The sequence below is a fragment of the Phodopus roborovskii genome, unplaced genomic scaffold, assembly GCF_943737965.1.
Source record: "Phodopus roborovskii unplaced genomic scaffold, PHOROB, whole genome shotgun sequence".
NCBI classification, from domain to species: Eukaryota; Metazoa; Chordata; class Mammalia; order Rodentia; family Cricetidae; genus Phodopus; species Phodopus roborovskii.
The window spans coordinates 3,178,642-3,201,663 of NW_026125295.1; the positions used below are offsets into that span (position 1 = coordinate 3,178,642).

Genomic DNA, 23,022 nt, shown 5'->3' on the forward strand with positions numbered 1-23,022 from the left:
TGTTCTGCAACTAGCTCTTGTAGAGCAGGCTGGCCTTGAACTCACAGGAATCCTCCTGCCTCAGTCTCCAGAGTTCTGGGATTAAAGGCTTGCGCCACCACCGCACAGCAAATACAACTTCACAAAGTGTACACAAATGCCACAACAGTGGGAGGTGAGAAATAAAACTCCCTGGGAGGAGGTCGGGGGTGCAGCTCAACGTGGGTGTGTGGGTTTTAGCATGCCAAAGGAAGGCTCTGAATCCCATCCCTAGCACCTTTTAAAAACAAAACAGGTTGAGCAGGGCGGGGTGCAAGTCTGTGATCCCAGCACTTCAGAGAGCAAGGATGGAGGATTTGCACTAGTTCCAGATGCTACACCTGAGTTCTAGGTTCGTCTGGGCGGGTGAGATCTTGAGAGAGAGGGAGAGAGACTCAGACCGAAACTAAACTAAAAGTCCGGGCAGGGAGGTGGCTCAGTGGGTGAAGACAGCAGCCGCCACTCCTAAAGATGATTCAGTCCTCAGGACCCGCAGGAAGTCACGAGAACTGACTCCCTGGATAGTCTTCTGACCCCTCCACGGTGCCCCTCCCTAGATAGGTAGATTAAAAAATAAATGTAATTAAAAAAAAAAAGCCACCCCCAAACCAAAAGAACAAAACAGAAGTCCGCAGAAATCAATTCAAGAGCTGGGGCGAGCCGGAAAGGTGGAGGGGGCGTGGCGAACACGGGGTGCCGCGAAGCCAGGGGGCGTGGCTAGGGCGGGGCGGCGGCACGATGCGAGGGGCGTGGCAAACGGAGGGACTTTCTCCCAGCTGGGGCGTGGCGAGCGGGCGGGCGTGGCGAGGGCGTGGCGAGGGCGGAGTTGGCCGGAAGCGGGGGCGGGGCCCCAGGAAGTGACGCCCCCCGCTGCGCCGCCGAGGCTCTCGCTGGGCGGGCGACCTTTGGCGGGCCATGGACAACGGAGCGGTGTACGGTCCCACCACCGAGGCGGCCCCGGGCGCCGGCAGGGGCGCGCGCAGCGGCCTGGCCGCCTTCTTCTCCCTGGGCCGGCTGCCCTGGTCCCGGCGCGTCCTCAAAGTCTTGCAGCTGGTGGGTGAGGCCAACGGCGGCGGGGGCCGGGCCGGGACCCGTGGGCTGGGGAGGCTGGAGCTCGGCCTCCTCGGTCGGGAAGCAGCCCTTTCCACACCCCAGTTCCTTCCCTTCCACTGGGGAAGGGGGCGTTGCCGTCCGCCTGCTTCCCGTGGCCCCGCCGCAGTTCATCTCTCTCTCCCTGAGCCACCGAGAGCTCGTTTCCTCCCCTGTCTCAGACTCTCTGACTGCCGCCCTGAGTGCTCGTGCTTTAGACAGCGATGTGCTTTCTGTTTATCTTTTCTGGCTTCTGCGGTCTTCCGGGTGCGCTAGCCCAGTTTAACTTGTCTGACAATTTGTGCATGGGTTTAACTTGCACAGTGGGTTCTTTCTGGTTGGCGTGTGCGGGTGAGAGGACTAGATCTCGGCATCGTGCTTCTCTTCATTTTTGGCAATTAAGTGCCATCTTTGGTATTTAAATTATGATCTAACTGATACTCGTGTTGTGTTTCGGGGTCCTGGCTCAGCTGCCAGCGGATAGTACTTTTTTTCCAAAGTGACAATTTTAGGGAAAAGCAGACTGTTTAGGATGTTTATGGTTTTTGCTTTGTTTAGTGAACCTTTTAAAAAATGTCTTGGGTAAAAGTAGCTCATGGGTTTCCTTGGGGAGATTTAAAATTCCTAAAACTCTGATAACCAGAACTTAACATTCTTGGAACTCAGCTGACCTACTTTCCTGGAGTAGAAAAAAAGCAGTTAGAAAGCTGGCTCTGCTTTTTGTCGCTGAAGGGAACTGGGGATGAGGAAATCATTTGGAGAGAAGTTAGATGGAGTGGTGTGTGCAACCCTAGACCATCTGGCCCTGGGTGTGCCCCTCCACACGCTCTTGGAATGTCCACAGTGGGCACTTTTAGGTTCTTAGGCACTGGGATTCCCGTCTGTCATTGCTCCTTTACAGAAACAGTGTGGTTTTGCCCCCTCCCTTCACCTCCCCTCCCTCTCTCTCCCTCTCCCCTCCCCCTCTCCTCCTCCTCCTCTTCCTCCCTGCTCTCCCCCCTTTTCACAGGGTCTCAGTAGTCCAGGTTAGCTTCAAACTCACTACTGCGTTGCAGTGGATGACCTTGAGCTTCTCATCCTCCCGTGTGTGCTCCCCCATGCAGTTTATGTGGTGCTGATGTTGAGGCCGGAGCCCTGTGCATGCTAGGCAAGCACTCTACCAACTGAACTGTACCCATAGATGCAGATTCACGGTCCTCGCATATTTCCTAGATACCCGCTGTGCTTCTCTGCAGGAAGACACGTTTCTAATGAGACTTTCTGAACAGAGAGAAATTGCCATACAACGAAGCATTCTTGCTGCTCCAAGGAAACCATCCATATTGGACCATTAAATCTCTTATTTGCAGTTGCTTTTATTTTTCTTTCTAATAAGAAATGCTAAAGCCAAAGTTAAGAATTCTCATCACATTATTATAATCCAGCAGGTCTTAGTTCTTTTCAGAAGAGAAACCAGAAGTTTCCCTGGTACTTTACAGTTGGACCAAAGTGGTCAGTTTGCCTTGAAGAGATTGTTAGCTGTTCTCTGTATTGCCATCCTTCCTAAGGAGAAAGGGGAACAGAATGAAACACTGTCCGCATGCAATGCATTTGTCACGGGTAACTTGTAATGAATGCTACAGGCACGCTTCCTTTAAAATGCATTTGCATTTTCATGGCTGCCTTCTTTGTTTCTGCTTCTTCTGCTTTACTAATGAATGTCTTACCTATTAACAATACAATAGTTATTGTCAATAAATATGAATATATGAATACTGGGTTATTCATAAAGTCCCAAGGAAGTTGTAGATGAGAGCTGTAGGTAAGACTGTTTGCTGTAGACTCTGTCACTCTCAGGGTCTTTAGTTCATTTAAAGTCTGTAGACTTGCAGAGCTCTGGTAAGAAAACGGTGTGGAGACACCGCGATCAGATGAGCCACAGTGTGTTAACCTCCAAACCCTGAGAAATGTATTCAGAATGCATGTGTGTGATTTGTTCTTCTGAGTCCATAAATCTTAACAGCCTAAAGATTCCAAAGAGAAAAGAAGCCTGCTGTGAAACATGGGACTTGGGGCATTCTCTATCAGAGCTGTGGGAGGTGGGGCTGGGCCATCTCTAGGTTCTGTCCTGCTCTGGACTTGCTGTTGCCAAGCTGTTACCAAGGGGTACAGGGTGAACCTGCAAGCACAGGACATTAGGATAAAAGTGCAAAGCGTGTTTAGCTCTTGGGATTGTGCTGCTGAGCTTGTCACTCAGATCTGTTCTGCATTTTGTCAAAGGCTTGTCAGAAATGTAGAGGACAGTCTACATTTGTGAGGGATGAGTGAGTGCTTGAAACATTGTTGTCAGGAGCTACTGAAATCTTTTTTTTCCCCCTCTGAGGTAATGTTTCTTTGTATAGGCTGTCCTGGTACTAGCTCTGACATCGAACTCACGGAGATCTGACTGCCTCTGTCTCCTGAGTGCTGGGACTAAAGGTGTGCAACACCACCGCTGGGCTAGAATCTTAAATTTTATGCAATTGGACTTTTGCTTTTTTTTCTGTTTGTAGATTTGCCCTTATGTTCCTATTTTATTTGTTACTTTTTAAATGTTTGATGATAAATTTATTCAGGTTTTAATGTTGAAATGACTACACGAACCAGTCTGTGATTTAAGTTTTAACTTAAATTTATTGTGTGTGTTTGGTATGTGTGGGTGAGTATGCATGCCATGGCATGTGTGTGGAGGTCAGAGGACAACTTTGTGGTTCTGGTTCTTTCTCTCCTTCTACCGTTATGTGGGTTCTAGGATTGAACTCAGATCATCAGGCTTGCATAGCGAATGCTTTTACTCTGGGCAATCATGTTGTCTCATAGTCTGGAAGATTTTTTTTTTTTATGGATTCATATAATCCCTTTGTAGATTGCACAAATGGTTGAAAAACATTTATTGTTGGCTAGCATAATGCTATGAAACTGAATTGCTATCCAAAATGAATTTATGAATTTATATTTCTTAGAATCTATATTTAATTTTATGTGTATTTTTTCCTGCACATGTGCTTGTATACTATGTGCATGCCTGATGTCTCCAGAAGCAAAATGGGAATATCTGATCCTCTGGAACTAGAGTTACAGGTGGTTGTGAGCTGCATGAACTATATTATCTGCGTGTGTGCCCACGTGTGCTGTGTGTGTAGAGGGCAGGACACTGGGTGTCTGCCTCAAGGAGAAGGCTCTCTTCTTGAACTTGAAGTTCGCTGATTGGACTGTACTGGCAGGCTTGTGCTCTGGTTCCAACTGCGTGTTGCCGTACCCTCCTTTTCCTCTTCCTTTATCTCTCCCCTCCCCTCCTCTCCCCTCCCCTCCTCTTCCTCCTCTCTCTCCCCCCTCTCTTTGGCAAAGTCTCATGTAGCCCTGACCTGCCTTGAATTCCCCATGTCACTGGGGCATAGTGTTAAATTCTGCCTCTGCCTCCTGGGTGCTGGGATTAAATTATAGGTGTGTGCCACCACTGCCCAGCCAGTTATATGTTCTTAAATCTCTTTTTTTAAAAAGTCTATTCTCCCCTCGTGTGTGTGTGTGTGTGTGTGTGTGTGTGTGTGTGTGTGTCTTTTGTGAGGCTGTGTGCATATGAGTGCAGATACCTGCAGAGGCCAGAGATGTCAGGTACCCTGAGGCTGGGGTTGCAGGGGTTTGTAGACCACCCTGCGTGTGTGCTGGGAAATGGACTCAGATCCTTTACAAGAGCAGTAAGTGCTCTTAACCTCTGAGCCATCTTTTCAGCTTCTTAAATGTTTTAATAGTGTACTCTTCTCTAAGTACATGCAATTTTATAGAGGACGATGCCTTCTAACTAATGCCAGGCAGTTTTTCAGATGTTTAAGGGGACAGACTTTTACACCGTGTAGGACTAGCTCAGGTCCATGTGTAACTCAGATGGGAGACTGCTCTCCAGATGATCCCCACTCTCAATCCTGTTTCCGCTACTCATGTCTGGGTAGACACATCAGAGCCCTGGCTGCGTGAGCACTGTGCTCACTGACAGGCTCTCCTATGATAGGTCCTTCCTGTTAATAGTGTTTTTAGGAAAACAGTGAGGAGCCTTTTACCAACTCCGTTTCTTTGTATATAGGGGACTCTTGTTTCCTGTCCTTGACCAGTTGTGAATTACTGGTGACCACTATTTCTTGAAATTATTTTTATTTAATACAGAAAGTATCTGTTTACCAAAACAACTAAAATATGACTAAAATAAAATAGTCCCCCCCCCCATCAGATTCACTCTTAGGCACCACTGTTGGATAAATTGTTTGGAGTATTTTTACTTGCTTTAAAAGTTTACTTTTTTGCTTGGCGGTGGTGGCGCACGCATTTAATCCTAGCACTTGGGAGGCAGAGGCAGGCGGAGCTCTGTGAGTTCTGGACCAGCCTGGTCTACAAGAGCTAGTTCTAGGTCAGGCTCCAAAACCACAGAAAAACCCTTTCTCGAAAAGCCAAAAAAAAAAAAAGGTTTCCCTTTTTATTTTAAAACCAAAACCAAACTAACATATCCTGACTTACTTATTCTGTGCTCTTCACCTCTTTTACCTACCTCCCTCTCTCTCTCTCTCTCTCTCTCTCTCTCTAGGTAGGATTTATCTGTGTAATCTGGCTGCCCTTGAACTCACCTGCTTCTGCCTCTGCTGGAACTAAATGCATGCACCACCATCTCCCGGTTTACCTTCTACTCTTGAACTGGGTAACTCCCTTAATTCCCAGAGCCCTGTGCACCTCATCACATAGGCACACCTCCTCCTCCTCCTGCATCTCTTACCGTTCCCATCCAGTTAGGTCAGTACCCTTTGGACTCACCTGGCAGGTTCTTGCCCGCATGAGTCTGTCCTTTGTCCTTCGACTGGGGATGTCCTGTCCTGCCCATGTGTGTCTCAACCCTGGTTTGAGTTCCGTGTGTCCATCCACCCTTCTCTAGCTACTCTGGGTATTTCCCTGCATTGTCTCCATTCCCAGGAGGGCTGTCCAGTGGTGATGTGTAAAAGCACCGTGGCTTGTCGTCTGATGTGCACCTGTTGTACTGTGCTGTCACCCCATGCTCAAACACACACCCATTGTTGCTGCATATTAGAGGGAATGGTGCTGAGGGTGATTCTAAAGAGACTGTTGAGGGCCGTTTCATATTGACAGTAGTGCGCGACGCTAAGTTCTTGCCCTCTAAAACCTAGAGATCAAAAGTAAGCGTTCAGCCTGGATGTTGAACCCCTTCCTTCCTTCCTCTATGACGGCCAGGTAGAGCCTGTCTCTTGTCAGCAAGACTGACTTTTGTGGAGCAGGGCTGCTGGCGGCCTGGGGCCCTCTGCTTCTGGGGAGCAATCCTGCCCTTCTGACCAGACGGGCAGGCTGTGTCTGTGCTGCAGGTCAGGCGTCACTGTCTGGTAGCTCTCATCGGAGTATGTCAAGAACAGCCAGACAGATCCTCAATTAAAGTCTTCTCACTCTAGCCAAGAATTGCCTGGAAGTCTCCGTGTTCCGGCCCCTGCTCCTCCAGTGCATTTTTATGTCATGTTAGGAGTGTTTTGTCTGCATGCATTGTCTGCACTTTTTGCATGTTTGGTACCCAGGGCAGCCAGAAGGGGGTGTTGGATCCCCTGGAACTAAAGTTACAGACAGTTGTGAGCCTCAGTATGGGTGCTGAGAATTGAACCTGGGTCCTCTGAAGGAGCAGCCTGTAGTCTTAACTGCTGATCCAACATCCATCTCTGCAGCCTCAGTAGGCATGTTTTTCAGGTACTTCCTAGACCCTCAAACTTGGGTAACCTTTAACATATACAAATACAGCAAGTAGAACCTTAGGCGTTGAGGGTTCAGTGGACTCTTATCCTCAAATTTCACACTGTCGCCACCAGCACAGGAGGTTAAGGAAGGCAGTGAGGTGTGGTTTGTCTCGGTGTGTCACTCCAAATCCTGTGATGTAGCAGGAGGGAATGTCATCGTCGACATTGTTCGGGATGGACATCTGCTTTATGTCTGGCTAACTTTACAGGAAGCCAGAGCCGAGAGGTCTATTTTTATTCTGACATAAAATCCTTTTAGTTGTGAGGTGGGAAGTTTCCCTCAGGGGTTCTCAACCTGTGGGTCACAAGCCCTTTTGGGGGTTGAATGACCCTTTCACAGGGGTCACCTAAGACCATCAGAAAACATAGCATTTATATTATGATCCATAACAGTAGCAAAAGCACAGTTATGACGTAGCAATGAAAATACTTTTATGGTTGGGGGTCCCCACAGCATGAGGAGCTGAGTTACAGGGTCGCAGCCGTAGGAAGGAAGGCTGAGCACCACTGCCATGGGAGATTATGTGCTCCTGTGTGTTTGTTCTGTGTATCTATTATTATTATTATTATCATTAATTATTTTGTTGTTTTGAGGCAGGGTTTCTCTGTGTACTCCTGGTTGTCCTAGAACTCACTATGTAGACCAGGCTGGCCAGGCTGGCCTTGAATTTAGAGATCTGTTCTGCCTCTCAAGTGCTCGTATTAAAGGAGTGCACTACCACCACCTGGCTTTTTTTTTTTTTTTTTTTTTTTTTTTTTAACTTGTTTTTTTGAGACAGAGTCTCTTTTTGGCCAAAGTTGCAAAGTTGTGCTGTCCTTGAAGGCTTGATTCTTGACCTCCCAAATACTGAGATTGCACTTTCTCTCTCTCTCTCTCTCTCTCTCTGTGTGTGTGTGTTCAAGTGCATGCACACGTGCCTGCCTCGGTGCACATGTGAAGGTCAGAGGCTAGCTCTTGGGTGTTGGCTCTCTTCTACCATCTGAGTTCAGGCTCACCCCAGGCTCCTGGCTGTAACCTTTTATGGTTGAACTAATTAACTGATGAATTAATTTGCTAGTGTTGGGTAGTGAATGAAGGGCCTCATGCATGGTGGGCATGCACTCTGCCAGCCTAGCTATAGCGTCCCTCAACTGCTGAGATTGGAGTTTCATGCCTTGTACAGTTACCTGGAGGTTGAACTAGGCTGGACGTTTTGTACCTCAGCTTTCTGTAGCTGCAGAAGGACCCCTGCATTGTTTCTGGTTTGGGGCTATATGAATAGCGTTATCAGAAAGTTCCTGTACTTTTTTCTCAAGGTGGTTTTCATTTCTCTGGCGTGCCCAGGAGTGCTTAGCTGTGGAGATGCTGCTGGTGACCCTAGTGTCTGTTGATACTGGAAATGAACCTGTGGAGGATGAGATGCTCACTGTGCACTCTGAGATGCTGCTCTTGCTTTTCATTTTCTTCCCCAAGCTACTCTGCCTCTTGTTTGGTTTTTGTTTTTTTGTTTGTTTTGTTTTGTTTTTTCAGGGCTGGGAATCGAACCCAAGGCTTCCTGAATGCCAGCATACATACTACCACTAAGCTGTATTCCTGACTCATAGGTGTTTTTTGGAGTCAAGGTCTCACGTTGTAGCCCAGGCTGGCCCGGAACGCCAGTGACTCCTGCTGGATGTGTAGGTGTGCACCAACACTCTAGTGGGCGCTGTTGATTCCTTTGTAGCGGTTGTGTGCTCTTGAGTCTGCCTGTTTCTCCTGCCCTCCCTGGGGTGAGGTGCAACTTCCCTTTGCCTTTTCACTTCGGGTCATCCGTCCTTTCGATGGACTGGGCATTCAGAAGATCATTTCCCAAGCTTTCACCAAACCTGCTCTCCTGAACAGTCTTCCACTTTCTGAAGAGTTGACCCGAGTGGGCACCAGCTCCCCCGAGCACAGAGCAGCTCCCTGCCTGTTTCCCGGCCCTCCTAGCTCATGGTTTCTGCTAAGACAATAAAAAGTGTTTGATGCTGTCTGTCATGGTCAGCTTCCCTTCCTGTGACCTCTCCCGCTGTACCCTGACTTGACTCGGCTTTTCTAGTCTACTGCTGTGTCTCCCCACCCCCATCCACAAGTACAGGGTATTCTGACTCCTCTGCCAGGTGGGAGTTTTCTTGCCTGCCAGGGTCACTGATCCAGCTGTCAGCTTTCTTGTAGTGCAGTCTAATGCAGGTGCCCAGTGTTCTCACCTCCGAGTAGCTGTAGCCTGTCGCCTTCTTCCGGTGGCCACACTTCCTCTCACCCGCTACCCCTTGGGCCGCTGTTTCTATGGCTCTTGCTGGCTTCTCCCCTTTGCAGACTCTTCACATTTGCCCTGTAGGACGGCTGCCCCTCCCAGGATGCTCTTGACCTCTCGCGTGGCTGCCCCCTCTGTGTGCAGCCCCGGGTCTCCTGAGCTCTGGACTCACCATTTGCCTCCAACTATACCTCTGCTAACTCTCCTTCATTAGAGCACGGGGGGGGGGGGGGGGGGGGGGAGGGAGGGAGGAAAAGGAATAAAATGGTTTGCCTCCCGTGGTGGCACTCAGCTTTCTCTCCTTTGAGCTGTTACAACACTCTTTTCTGCGTCTCTGTGTTTGACACAGACTAGTGTTTCCCTTCAGGAAGCAGACTGTAAGTTCTGTTGATAAGTTTGTTCACTGATCTTGTTCGCCCTAGTCTCTACTTAAAAAATATTTGAGTGAACAGATTGTGGGTTTCAGTTTTAGAAGGGGGTGGTCTCACAGTCTTAGCAAGGCTGGCCTTGAACTTTGATCCTCCTGCGTCAGCCTCCCAAGTGTCTGGGTCTACAGGCGCGTGTCACCAGGCACAGCCTGCACATAGTTTTGAATGTCATGGGTTCTCTGAGTCACTGAGGTCTACGGTTTCCTTCTGTAGCTGCTGTCTCTGCTGGCCTTCATCTGTGAAGAGGTTGTGTCCGAGTGCACATTGTGTGGAGGCTTGTACTTCTTTGAATTTGTGAGCTGTAGCGCTTTCCTCCTGAGCCTCCTCCTACTGATCGTGTACTGCACACCCGTGCATGACAGAGTGGACCCTGGAAAAGTCAAGGCATCGGTAAGTGTGTCAGGCGCTGCTGTCTGGGAGTCAGCCTGGTTTATTGTTACAGCAGTAATGCGTTCAGAGCAAAGACCAGGAAGAGCGTGTCTGTGCGCTAGCCCTGTGTCCCAGCGGCTCCTGCTCCACTCACTCCCAGGATGGACGGGGAAACGAGAGGGAGAAACCACCAGAGATGTGTGGTTATTGGTGGCTTCGCCTAATTCACGTTAGACATTTTGTTGTTGTTTGCTTTAAGACAGAGTCTCACTAGCCCAGATTGGCCTTGAACTTACAGTTCTTCTGCCTCAGCTTCCTTAGTGCATGCCTGCATGCACACACACACACACACACACACACACACACACACCTGCCTTACCTAAACATTTTTTAATAGTGAGTTCCAGGCCAGCTATGTAGAAAGACTCTGTTTGAAAAACGAAAGAAGTAAAAAGGATGTTTTCCTTATAGGGCTGGGAAAGCTTCATTTTCACATAGGAGGTGCTTGGCTTTCTAGTGGCAATCTGCTGACCCTGGTGTTTGCTGTAATTTAGACTTGAGGGCTGACAGGTAATTCATTTGTCCCCTTAATTTAGGGGACATTGACTTCCTAGGTAGCATTTGAGTTGTCAGTAGTAGTTGGTGGAGAATGGGTTGGCATAATTAGAGGGTTGACATCTCCAGGGGAAGGGTGAAAACATTTTAAACCATTAACAGTATAAAAAGAAAGCCATATGGTTTTGTATTTTAGATTGGTGAGAAGTTGGCATAAGGTCAGGAATAGATCAAATGCTTATATACTTTTTTCTGTCTTCTCTGTGGCGCTAGAGAGCTATCTCATATGGCTGCTCACCTTTTATCCCACGCTGGATGCTGGAGACAGACTGAGTAGCCAAGTTAGAGAGCTCTGTGTGCCAGTGAGAGACGATATTAGGTGCAGAGCGTCTGGGAAAGATGATGGCATAGACCTCCGTTTCAGGCATGTACACACAGGCACACATACACATGCAAAACAAACAAACAACAACAACTGAATCCTGGGCTCAGTGAATTGATGTGGGTCTACATGCCTGTAATTCCAGCAGTCAGGTGTGAGAGAAAGCTGACTCTCCAAGGTTGCCCTCTGACCTCCACACACAGCCAGTGTCACTTGGCATGTCCACTCCCAGGCCCCCAACACTGACAGTAAGAAACAAACAAGAAACTGGGGCGGTGGTTGCTAACACCTTAATCCCAGCACTCGGAGGGCAGAGATAGAGGATCTTTGTGAGTCAGAGGCCAGCCTGGTCTACAGAGCAAATTCTAGGACAGGAACTACACAGAGGAACCCTCTGTCAGAAAACAAAACAACAAACCAAACAAAAAAGAAACAAACAAGAAGTTACTTCACTAGAAAGTGGTATAGCTCGGATTTGAACTGAGGTAAACTGACTTTAGAAGCTATGTTTATTGAACACTGCATCTTTATTTTTAAAAAATAGGAGGCTGAGCAGGGCGTTGGTGGCGCACACCTTTAATCCCAGCACTCGGGAAGCAGAGGCAGGAGGATCTCTGTGAATTCAAAGGCCAGCCTGGCCTACAGAGCGAGTTCCAGGACAGTCACCAAAGCTACACAGAGAAACCTGTCTTGAAAAACAAAAACAAACAAACAAACAAACAAAAATATGAGGCTGGAGAGATGGCTCAGGGGTTAAGAGTACCAGCTGCTCTTCCAGAAGACCTGGGTTCGATTCCCAGCACTCACCTGGCAGCTCACAACTGTCTGTAACTCCAGTTCCAGGGGACCTGGCACCTTCACAGACATACATGCAGCAAAACACCAGTACAAAAACAAATCTTTACAAAATATTTTTTGTTTATCTGTTTGCCTGCGTATCTGTCTGTCTGTCTGTCTATACACTCCATGCATACCTGGTATCCTCGGAGGCCAGAAGAGTGACAGATTCCTGGAACTGGAGTCACAGATGATTGTGAGCCACTCTGTGGGTTCTGGGAACTGAACCAGGGTCCTCTGGAAAAGCAGTACGTCCTGTTAACTGTTGAGACATCTTTCCAGCCCTCATAGTGCAGTTTTGTATCTCAAGATGTTTGTCCTAGATAGGCATGGTAATCCCAGCACTTGGAAGGTAGCTGCAGGGGGATCAAAAGTTCATGGCTAATCTGGGCTACATTAGGAATCATGAGAAATAAACATAAAACCACCAAACAAAAGTTTAGCTCAGTGGTAGTGTTTGCCTAGCATTCATAAGGCCATACGTGGTTCACTCCCCAGTAACACACACACACACGCACACACACACAGAAACACACACCTCATACACACATACACACACATACACAGACGTATTGAAAAATGAAGATGTGTTAGGTATGGTGACACATGCCTATAACCCTAGCACTCAGGACGCAGAGGCAAGTGTTTGGAGTGCTTGAATCTCAGAATTCAGGCCATTCTGGTCCACATACTAAGTTATAGAGCAGCCAGGGCTACATGGTGAGACCCTGTTTCAAGAAAATTTTTTGTAATATACTATTACATTCAGCTGGAAGTAGATAGTGTTAGCATTCAGGCCTATTGAAAGGCATGTTTACATTTGGGTTGCACCAAGAAAGTCAGTCAGGGTTTTTTGAAATTAAAAATGTTAAACTTGGTGTCTGCTTTTCTAACCTATTGTACTCTTACTTCCTCTGCATGTGTAGGATTTTTACATCACTCTGGGAACAGGCTGTGTATTTCTGTTGGCATCTATCATTTTTGTTTCTACCCATGCTGGGTCCTCAGCTGAAATTGCTGCAATTGTAAGTACTTAACCTTACTTAATTTTGTTTCCTTAGAAATAGAGAATTTAGCCAGGCGGTGGTGATGCTTGCCTCCAATCCTGGCACTCGGGAGGCAGAGGCAGGTGGATCTCTGTGAGTTTGAGGCCATCTGGTCTGTAGAGGGAGTGTCAGGACAGCCAGGTCTACACAGAGAAACCCTGTCTAGAAAAACAATAAATAATTTAGAAAGTGTTTGATAAGTTATATATAAGTAGTAGTTACTACTTACTCGTTTATATTAATGATGTGTGTGTTTTTGTGGGGTAGGCACCTGTATGCCATGATCTGTGTGGAGGTTAGGGGAGATCTTCAGTTTGGTCCTGTCTTTTTTCACTGCTGTATAGCCAGGCCAACCAGCCCACTAGTTTTCCTTTTTAAGATAGGATCTCACTATGTAGCCCTGGCTGGCTTAGAACTCACAGAGATCTGGGTGCTGGGATCAGGGGCATGAGTCATCTCACCTGACCCCATTAGCTTCTTGGAATCTCATATTTCCACTTCCTGTAGGTGTTCTGGGATCTGCTTTTGTTACTATGTTTGACTTTTTCTTGGGTTCCAGGATCTGACTAAAGATCTTCAGGCTGTGTGCCAAGCACATCTCCCCCACTGAGCCATATCCCCAGCCTGAGAGTAGTTTTTCTTCTACTTTTAAATGTAATAGTAACAAATAGTAAACAAATACGGTAGGCTTAAGAGCCCACCTTCCTGAAGTTGACTGAGTTGTGTTACCAAAGTTTTCTTTATGTTGCATATAAGTAAGTGTCTGCTGATGCAAATGGCCCGATGGCCTTTGTCACACACTTTTCTGCCCTTTAGTATTGCTTTAGGCACTCCGGAGAAAGGACTTGCAGGGTTAGCCAGGCAAGTTGTGATGGAGTGTTTGAGTGAGCCGACAGAGTGCTAAAAGATGGCTAGGCACTGAGAGCTCTGCTGCTTGTGTAGCCGACTCAGGGTCAGTTTCCAGTGCCCACATGACTGCTCAGAACCCTCCGTGATACCAGTCCCAGGGGATCCAGCTCCTTACAGCACTGGGCATCCACATGGTGTGCAGACATGCATGCCGACAAGATACTCAGACACAGCCGAGAAAAAGAGGTAAAATCGTTAAAAACAAAGTGTTGGGAGAGTTGCAGATGATGCCGTGCCAGCCTGGTTTGTAAGGTGAATGAGTGGATAGACAGATGCAATCAAGCCACAGCAGACTCCAGAAGGAACAACCTGGGTTTGGTAATGAGTTTATAAATTAGTTTGTGTTGGCTGTGCTGGGGACATGCAGGTGAATGAGTAGTGCAGAGCTCAGGTTACTGTGTTTGAGATGAAACTGTCTTCAGGGTAGAGGAGTAGTGGAGGAAAGGAAGAAGCCAGAGGCTGCAAGAGGTGGAAGTGTAAGGCAGCCATGCCACTGCCTCAGTCCTAGCATTCTGGAAACTGAGGCAGAAGATTGTGTTTGAGGCAACCTACCTAGGACACCCCTTCACCCCCCCATACAGACACACACACACTCTCTCTCTCACCCACACACTCACACCCATTCACACGCTCACACCTACACTCACATACACACACTCACTCACCCACACACTCACACCCATTCACACGCTCACACCTACACTCACACACACACTCACACCCATTCACACACTCACACCTACACTCACACACACAACTCACTCACCCACACACTCACACCCATTCACACGCTCACACCTACACTCACACACACACACTCACACCCATTCACACGCTCACACCTACACTCACACACACCCACACTCACACCCATTCACACGCTCACACCTACACTCACATACACACACTCACTCACCCACACACTCACACCCATTCACACACTCACACTCACACCCACACTCACACACACTCACACTCACACCCATTCACACGCTCACACCTACACTCACACACACACACTCACTCACCCACACACTCACACCTACACTCACACCCACACTCACTCACCCACACACTCACACCCATTCACACACTCACACCCATTCACACACTCACACCTACACTCACACACACAACTCACTCACCCACACACTCACACCTACACTCACACCCACACTCACTCACCCACACACTCACACCCATTCACACACTCACACCCATTCACAACTCACACCTACACTCACACACACAACTCACTCACCCACACACTCACACCCATTCACACGCTCACACCCACACTCACACACACTCACACACGTACTCACACCCACACACACTCACACATGCACACATACCCACACTCACACATACACATGCACACACACTTACACATGCACACACATACTCACACATACACACTCACACATACTCACATACGCACACACACACTCACACACACCCACACTAACACACATACTCACACACACTCACACATATGCACACAGCACGGAGTCATGGAGAAGATAGGCCAGAGTTGTAAGAGACTTGGTGCTGTTTTCTTCCTGTTTTGGTTTTCATCAACTTCCTCAAGGTTTTGCTATTGAGGAAGCTAACTTTGAAGCATGGTCTTTTGTCTCTTGACAAAATTCTCAAGAGTGTTTGGCCATATGTTAGAATAATACAATGAGGAAGTGATTTAAGGAAGAGGAAGTAGGTAGTGGCATCATGTCCCTGTGTTGTTATAGAGTGACAGGTAACTGGAGAAATGTAGTTTAGGTAATTGAACCTAGTAGTGTTTAATAAAATGGAGCTTTTGATATGAATAGCTTCATCTGTCTTCACCTCACCTAAGTTGTAAGTTACATGTTTCCCTTATCACATCTGTGGGTCGGTGACACCGTTGCTAATCAACATGTGTTTTGTACCTTTTGTGGAATTTCATTTATCTGCTGACCTGAGTCTCACTGATTGACAGCCACACAGACTGCTACATACATGTCAGTATAGCAGAGGCTGGGCGTTTCAGCTAGTAATGCCAGCCACCACCTCAGGGACTCAGGGACCCGACTCTGAGCCCACTGAAGAGATGGGAATGGCATTTTGTGATGGGGTGCTCTAAGGTAAAAATATGGCTCCGCTGGAGGAATACGAGCTTTGTAGGACTTAGATAAGAAGACCATACCTCAAGACTAGCTTGGGCTGGCAGGGCTGCAGGCTGGTGTATCTAGATCTCTTCCATGCTACCTTGACTGCTAAAGTGGCCAGGTCTTAAAGCAGTTGGCCTTTCCAGTCTTCTGTGTGTAAAGACACAGCTTTACAGCACATGAGGTGGTGGAGGAGTTGGGGTGCAGGGGATTGAGATGTTGCTTGAGGTCTGTCCTGCTGCTGTTATGCATACGTACTAGGGTTGAGAATAGGAAGGGTTGGGTTGATGTGTCGGTGGGTAATAGGATGAAGGGGGGACCTTTTTTTGTGTGGACATGTTTTATTTTTTGTTTTTCTAGGTTTTTCAGGCGGAGTTTCTTTGGTAGCCTATGTAGCCCAGCTGTGTAGACCAGGCTGGTCTCAAACTCACAGTGATCTGCTTCACCTGCCTCTGCCTCCTGAGTGCTGGAACTAAAGGCATGCACCACCACACCCAGCAAAGGGTGACCTTCTTACTAGCTAGATGGACTTCTCATCTTGAGGCAGCCATAGAAAGAGACAGGTGTGTGGCTTTGGATATCCCTGAAGGTATGGTAGCCTCTGAGCCTGAAGACGGAGCCTCTTTTCCACCTGGTCCCACAGCTGTTTGGTTCCAAATAGAATACACTGAGGCGGCTTATATTAATTATAAACTGTTTGGCCAATGGTTCAGATTTCTTATTGGCTATCTCTCTTTCTCTCTCTCTCTAAAAGGTTTTATTTATCATGTATATAACATTTTGCTTCCATTTATATCTGCACACCAGAAGAGGGCACCAGATCTCATTACAGACAGCTATGAGCCATCATGTGGTTACTGGGAATTGAACTCAGGACCTCTGGAAGAGTAGACAGTGCTCTTACCCTCTGAGCCATCTCTCCAGCCCGGCTAGCACTCGCTTAATTATTAACCCATTTCTGTTAAACTGTGTATTGCTGTGAGGCTGTGGCTTACCACCAATGCTCTGGCATGTTACTCCTTTGGCTACGTGGCCTTTGTACTGTTAGTACAGTGATTCTGTATAAGGCCACTCATTGCTCCATTCTACCTCATGATGGAGGCCTGTACAGGACCCGCGACTTCCGGGTCATGGGGAGAGCTTTGCAGGCCCCCTGTCTGGCATGAGGTATATGGGCAGGGTCATTGTCAGTCTGTATGGAAGCAGGGAGCCCATTTGGATATTACTTTAAGAATTCCAGGGCTGAGCAGTGGTGGCGCATGCTTTTGATCCCAGCACTGGCGAGGCAGGGGCAGGGGGTTCCCTGTCTACAGCCTGCCTGGTCTACAGAGCTAGTTCCAGGACAGGCTCCAAAGCTACACAGAGAAAACTTGTCTTGAAAAACAAAACAAAACAAGCAACCAACCAACCAACCAAACGAACAAACAAAAAAGATCTCCATTAGTATGTCAGCTGCTTTGGATGTGTGTGGAAGAGCTTCTACCTGTTCAGAAGGGCCAGGACTGGGACCCTTTAGGGTCTTTTTAATAGATGCCATATGGGTGACAACATGCCAGTCTAGGCCAGAGGCTTGTTCTCTTGGAGCCCCTCCCTGAAAAGTTTCTGCACCCCCTAAGCCTCTCTGCTGACACAGCAGTCCAAATCAGACCAGATATAACTGAATTAGAAAAGGCCCAGGTTTAATGGGTAAAATGCTCCGGGATGATTTCCAGCCCCAGAGAGGAGGCACCCTGGAGGTCACATAGCTTTCCCCTTCCTGTCCCCGCCACACAGGAATCAGAGACAGCTGGACTCTAAGCACACACTGTGCACTATTGTTCACCCACGTGCATACACCGTCCTCCTTCTGCCCCACACTCTGCCTTGTAGGACTCAGAGCCCTCATCTTTCCATGGCATTCATAACCCTGGTGATGAATCCACTTCACTGTCGCCTTGGACCCCAGTATCTGAGCCCTTTCAGATGCGCCTCCTTTTGGCAGCCTTTCTGTTTCTTCAGGAGAGGGTTCGTAAACAGAGCAAGTAGGAAGGGAGAGGTGTGTGGACCGAAGTTCAGTCTTCATGGCAGCCTTGTGATCCCCAGGCTAACGGGGTGTAGTGTCTCTTGTAGTGGAGGGTGGCTGCTGCCTTGTGATCCCCAGGCTAACGGGGTGTAGTGTCTCTTGTAGTGGAGGATGGCAGCTGCTGGAGTTGGAGGCAGCCTGCCTCGGTTAGGATTGGGGTCTTCTGAGTGACAGGTTACCTCTTGGCAGTTAGAGACTCTACCCCCTTCCTGCCTCAGGAATTGAGTTTGGAGTCAGCTAGCTTATCTGTCATGCACCAGGGTTTAGCTGGGAAGCAGGGATGGTAAAGCTGCTTTTAAACATAACTAGAGTAGGGACTAGTCTCCAAATCCCAACTGGGAGTCATCTGGGAATGAAAGGAATTCCTTCCACAAGTTTCCAGAGGAGATAAGCAATGTTCGAGGTGACTCCTGGCTGTCCTGCAGGGAGTATATGGCTTGGAGGTTTCAGGTGGAGCAGATGGGACTGGGGACTTGTGCGGGTCAGGTGGAGCGGGTGGGACTGGGGACTTGTGCGGGTCAGGTGGAGCGGGTGGGACTGGGGACTTGTGCGGGTAGCTATGGCGATGGAGGAGCAGGGAGACTAGATCTTTCCTGGACTGCTGTCTCCTCCATCTGACGGCACCTAAGCCTGGGACAGGGCCTGCAGCGCTGTGGTGGAGTCTGTGTCTGTCGGGTGGGGCTTTGAGTAGTACCTGTTACTCCGGAAAGTTTTCTGTCACTTCTTTTCCTCTTTTACTGACTTTTAAATTCTGTTAAAGAATAGTAAGTATGGGGCTGGACGGATGGCTCAGCAGTTAGAACACTTGCCGCTCTTCCAGGGGACCCTGTGATCTCTTTAGGCCTCCACAGGAACCACCACACATGTGGCTTTCATTTCCTCAGGCAACACATGCACGTAGGTAAAAACAAAACGTGTCTTTAAGAAAGTAGTTATAAGGTGGGATGGATATGGACGCACGGGCTGAGTAGCACACGTGAGTATGCCCCGCACTCCCTCGTCTAACTCCCCCCTTTTCCTCCCCAGGTGTTTGGGTTTATAGCAAGTCTGATGTTCCTACTAGACTTTGTGGTGATGCTGTGTGAGAAACGGCAGGAGAGCCAGCTGAGAAAGCCCGAGAACAACTCCAGAGCTGAAGCCCTCACTGAGCCTCTCAATGCTTAGGCCGGGAGCAGGCGCTGTGGACCAGAGGAGTGGCTCCTTCCGTGGGACGTGGGACCTGTGTCGAGTGTGTACCTCGTCTGTTGGAGAGAAGGGGAGGGTCAGAGGGCGGCTTCTCAGTGCAGGGTGGCAGCCCTGCCAGTTAGCGCAGAGGGTTTTTAATAACTGTGGGAACTTATCTCAAATGGAGGAGGTTTTGTTGTTGTTGTTTGTTTTTTAAAGATGAGTTCTGTTGTCTTTGAATTGTATGTCTGTCATTTGCTATAGGCTACACCAGGCTTAGCTTCCAGACCGTTCATTCTCTGTCCTTTCAGGAACCGTTTCATTGTAAAATCATTTGCTTTGCTATTAGTTTTTGGTGGTTAAATTCTGTTCTGTTGCTGGAGATTTAATTGTGTTTAAGGTGTTGGTGTAGGCTTCTTCCCCTAATACATGGCCCTTGACTCTATCTCACTCAGCCTTACACTTATGTGCTAACCCTCAAGGGCAGGCATTCTTTGTGACCCATGCATTGCCTAACAGAAAGTGCATGGGCTGGTGGTGTTTGTGTGCATAAAAGCAACAGTGTCGGCCGCCTTGTGGTTTTACATTGCACTCTGGTTGTCAGATTAAGTTTAAAAGAAAAAACAAGATTGTTAGGGAATGCAGAAAGGTTGAAGAAACTGATACTACATCTAAAGACCAAAGGTAGAATAGACTCTTTGTCTTCTACAGTGCACGTGATTGCACAGGTAGGCCTTCACCACTTGGCGGAGATGTGAAGGATAGTGCTGTGTGCACACACGGAAACAGACGGTTGGTGGTGTGTGTGCTGTGTGCACACACGGAAACAGACGGTTGGTGGTGTGTGTGCTGTGTGCGCACACGGAAACAGACGGTGATGGCGTTCGTCCTGTGCATTGGGAAGTGGGTCTCCCTCCTTGCAGACAGTCATTTCTGCTCTAGTGCACACAGCTCTGCAGGCTTCTCTTTAGAGTCCTGGTGGGCTTGCTCACCCTCCTGAGTTGGTTCCCTGCTTTCTGACTTTCCAGATGGTCCCTGGGCCGCATCACCATCTTGGAAGGGAGCCTTCAGCCTTGCTTTCCCTTCTCTTCTCACTGTAGCTCGTGGTCGGCTTTCTCCAGGCTGAACAGACTGTTGTGCCCTCCTGGTCACCAAAAGCCTGAGGCAGGAAAGTCAGGTTCTTATTCTCGAGGGCCTCTGCTTGAGTTTCTCTCCAGGGGAGGCGTCTTGAGGAAGTGGATCCTAGAACCCCTGCTGGTGAATGCTGTTGGTGCTGTCAGGAGTCTACAGACTGTTCCCCACATTCTGGAAGGATTGCTTGTGGCTGGAAGGCTACCTTAGAATCACTGGGACACCTGTGTGCCCAAAGGGGACCTTTCTTATCTTCCTTCTGGGGTTTGACTGAGGCCTTCTATGCTCGAGTGGAGGTTTCCCGGGCTGGGGTTTCTCTCTGAAGACATGGATCATGAGTCCAGGCCTTTCTGTAAAGTTCCCACTCCTTTTCAGTGTCTTGTCTGCCACTGTTCGTGGTAGATGGTTCTGGTTCCCCGAGTGAGGCTATCGTAGTTCTCAGAACTGGATGAATCTGGGCACACAACTTCTGCTGTTACTGACTCACAGCCTGATCTGCTGGCATCGGGTTACTTGCTTGGGAGATCATGAAACCAATCATGGATGTTGCCTTACTGGGCATGCCATCTAAGAGAAGAGACCCTTGAAACCAAGAATAGAATAATTCAAAAGGGACCGGTTTATAGCAGACAATTTTAGAATTTTATATCAAGCTAGCTGTGCTATAGTAACTGGGACTGTCATCTAGACCTGTTGACAACAGCAAATCAGGGCAACTTTAGTGTAACTGACTGTTAGTCAGCTGTCTGGTACTGTAACAAAATACCTGAGGCAGTCAACTTAAAAAGAGGAAAGGTTGGAGCTGTAGAGATGGCTCAGAGGTTTAGAGTGCTTCTTCCTTCTCTTCAGAGGACCAGTGCTGGCAGGAGATGGCTCTCTATTGCCTCATACTGTAGCGCAAGGGGACCCAGTGTCCTTAGTCTCTCTGGCACCCAAACATGCATGGCGTACATTCACATAGACATAAAGTAAATCTTAAAGAAAAAAAAAAAAAAGAGGGTTTGTCTTGGCTTGCAGTTCTGTAAGCTTCAGCCCATGGTCAGTCCTGTTCTGTTAGATGGCCGCACATCATGGTGGGGGCTGGGTAGCGCAGGCTCATCCTGTGCATTCAGGAAACAAGGAAAGGGTGGATGTGACTTGAGGTCCTGTGTCCCCTTTGGAGGGTATGCTCCACCGACCTAAGCTCACACAAGGCCCCACCTCTCAATAGTGCCACCCAGGCCTTGGGGACAAGTTGTCCCAACCGTGTACCTCTCTGCTAGTGTTTGGCTTGTTCAGGATGGACGGACACACTCTGGCCTGGACAAGCAGCAACTTAGCATCCAGTTGTTTACTGTGGGTTTGCTTTGTCCCACAGCTGAGGGCTCTCTCGGCTACTGCATTCCTTCCCTTTAAGATAGTTTGGTCACTCTTAGAACTTTCTCTTTGGGGGCACCTGTGACTGGTTGGCTTCTGCATCCTCTGCGGGGAGATGGGGTTAAAGACTGGCACCAAATGAGCTCTAGAAGAGCTGGGACCAGAGACTGTCAACGCACAAAAGATGTCCTTAGTAGCAGCTGTGGCGAATTTGATTAGCTGTATTTTATACAAATTGTTTAGAATGGTTTTTGAGACTTAGAAGGGAAATATACTTACAGCACAAGACTTTTATAATTACTATACTTAAATTATGCTTTATGTGGGGACTGGGAAATGTATTTTTACATTGCTTATATCCAATCACTTTTGTATTTGTTGATTTAAAGCCTGTGGGTCTTTTTTTTTTAATCACTCTTAATATAACTTTTATAATCTTTTAAAATAAACCCTCTTAATTCCAGTGTGGATGTCTTCACAGTTGTTCATTGATTGACTTGTTTAGAGAAGCCCCTCACTTGAGGGAGCTAGCTGTCCCTTGTAGGTGGGTGTGTGGTTGGAGGGGTCTGGAGGAACATGCCTGCTCCCTATCCACTGGCTGCCCTCGGGAGAGGTTTGTCAGTTATGGCGGCACAGGGGCCTCTAGCTCCAGCTCTTGGGGCCGAGGCAGGAAGATGACTACTTCAGATCAACCTGGCTTACATGGTAGTGAAAATATTCTTAGAACCAGCCGTGGTGGTGGCAGATCTCTATAAGTTCAAGGCCAATCTGAGCTACATAGTGAGTTCCTGGCCAGCCAGATAAGCAGAAATATTTTTAGGGCATCACATGGGATGAATTGTCAAAGAATGTCCTATACTGAATGGCTTTAAATCATTTCTGCTGCCTCTTTCCCCTTTCTCTTCCTTTCCTCTCCTCTCTTCTCCTTCCCTTCTGGTGTTTGTTTGTTTGTTTGTTTGAGACAGGGTCTCATGTAGCCCAGGCTGGTTTCAAATTCACTATGTAGAGAATGACTTTGAACGCCTGTCCCTTCTGTCTTCTGACTCCACCTAAGCAATTTGAAAGAAGCAAGTTTGAACTCACATTCTCGATGTGGCTCTGGAGCTATAGGGAGACAGATGCATCTGTTTGGGTCTGTTTGGGGCAGCCTGATAACTAGACAGTGAGAAGCCAAGCCAGGAGGTTCTGCTGAGTCAGAGCTATTTGTGGAGTCTGTAAAATTCCTGCCTCCAGTCTCTGGAGAATAACAGGATCTTTATAGTCATCAGGAACTCACTGGAATTTGTACATTCCGCAGGCTATTTTGTTTTATGTTGATAAAGAACGTTGTATCAATATGCAGCTAGCTGGAAGGGAGAAAAGCTACTGCCATGCCCTCAACAGTGAGGGCAGGTCCGGGAGAGGAAGGCTCCATGCCTGGCGGTGCGGCATGGCTTTAGTCCCGAGGCTACTTGTGAGGCGGAGGCAGGGGATCAATCACTTGGGCCC

At 48.1% G+C, this 23,022-nt stretch overlaps 1 protein-coding gene across 1 annotated transcript; it reads left to right on the forward strand.

Moving 5' to 3' along the window:
* Nucleotides 1-884: 884 nt before the first annotated feature.
* Cmtm6 (CKLF like MARVEL transmembrane domain containing 6) lies at nucleotides 885-21,997 on the forward strand. Its single transcript, XM_051201958.1, has 4 exons — nucleotides 885-1,071; nucleotides 9,793-9,969; nucleotides 12,649-12,747; nucleotides 18,910-21,997. Exons 1-4 carry the CDS (start codon nucleotides 934-936, stop codon nucleotides 19,045-19,047), a joined length of 552 nt encoding a protein of 183 aa, XP_051057915.1. The 5' UTR covers nucleotides 885-933; the 3' UTR covers nucleotides 19,048-21,997.
* Nucleotides 21,998-23,022: the final 1,025 nt, after the last annotated feature.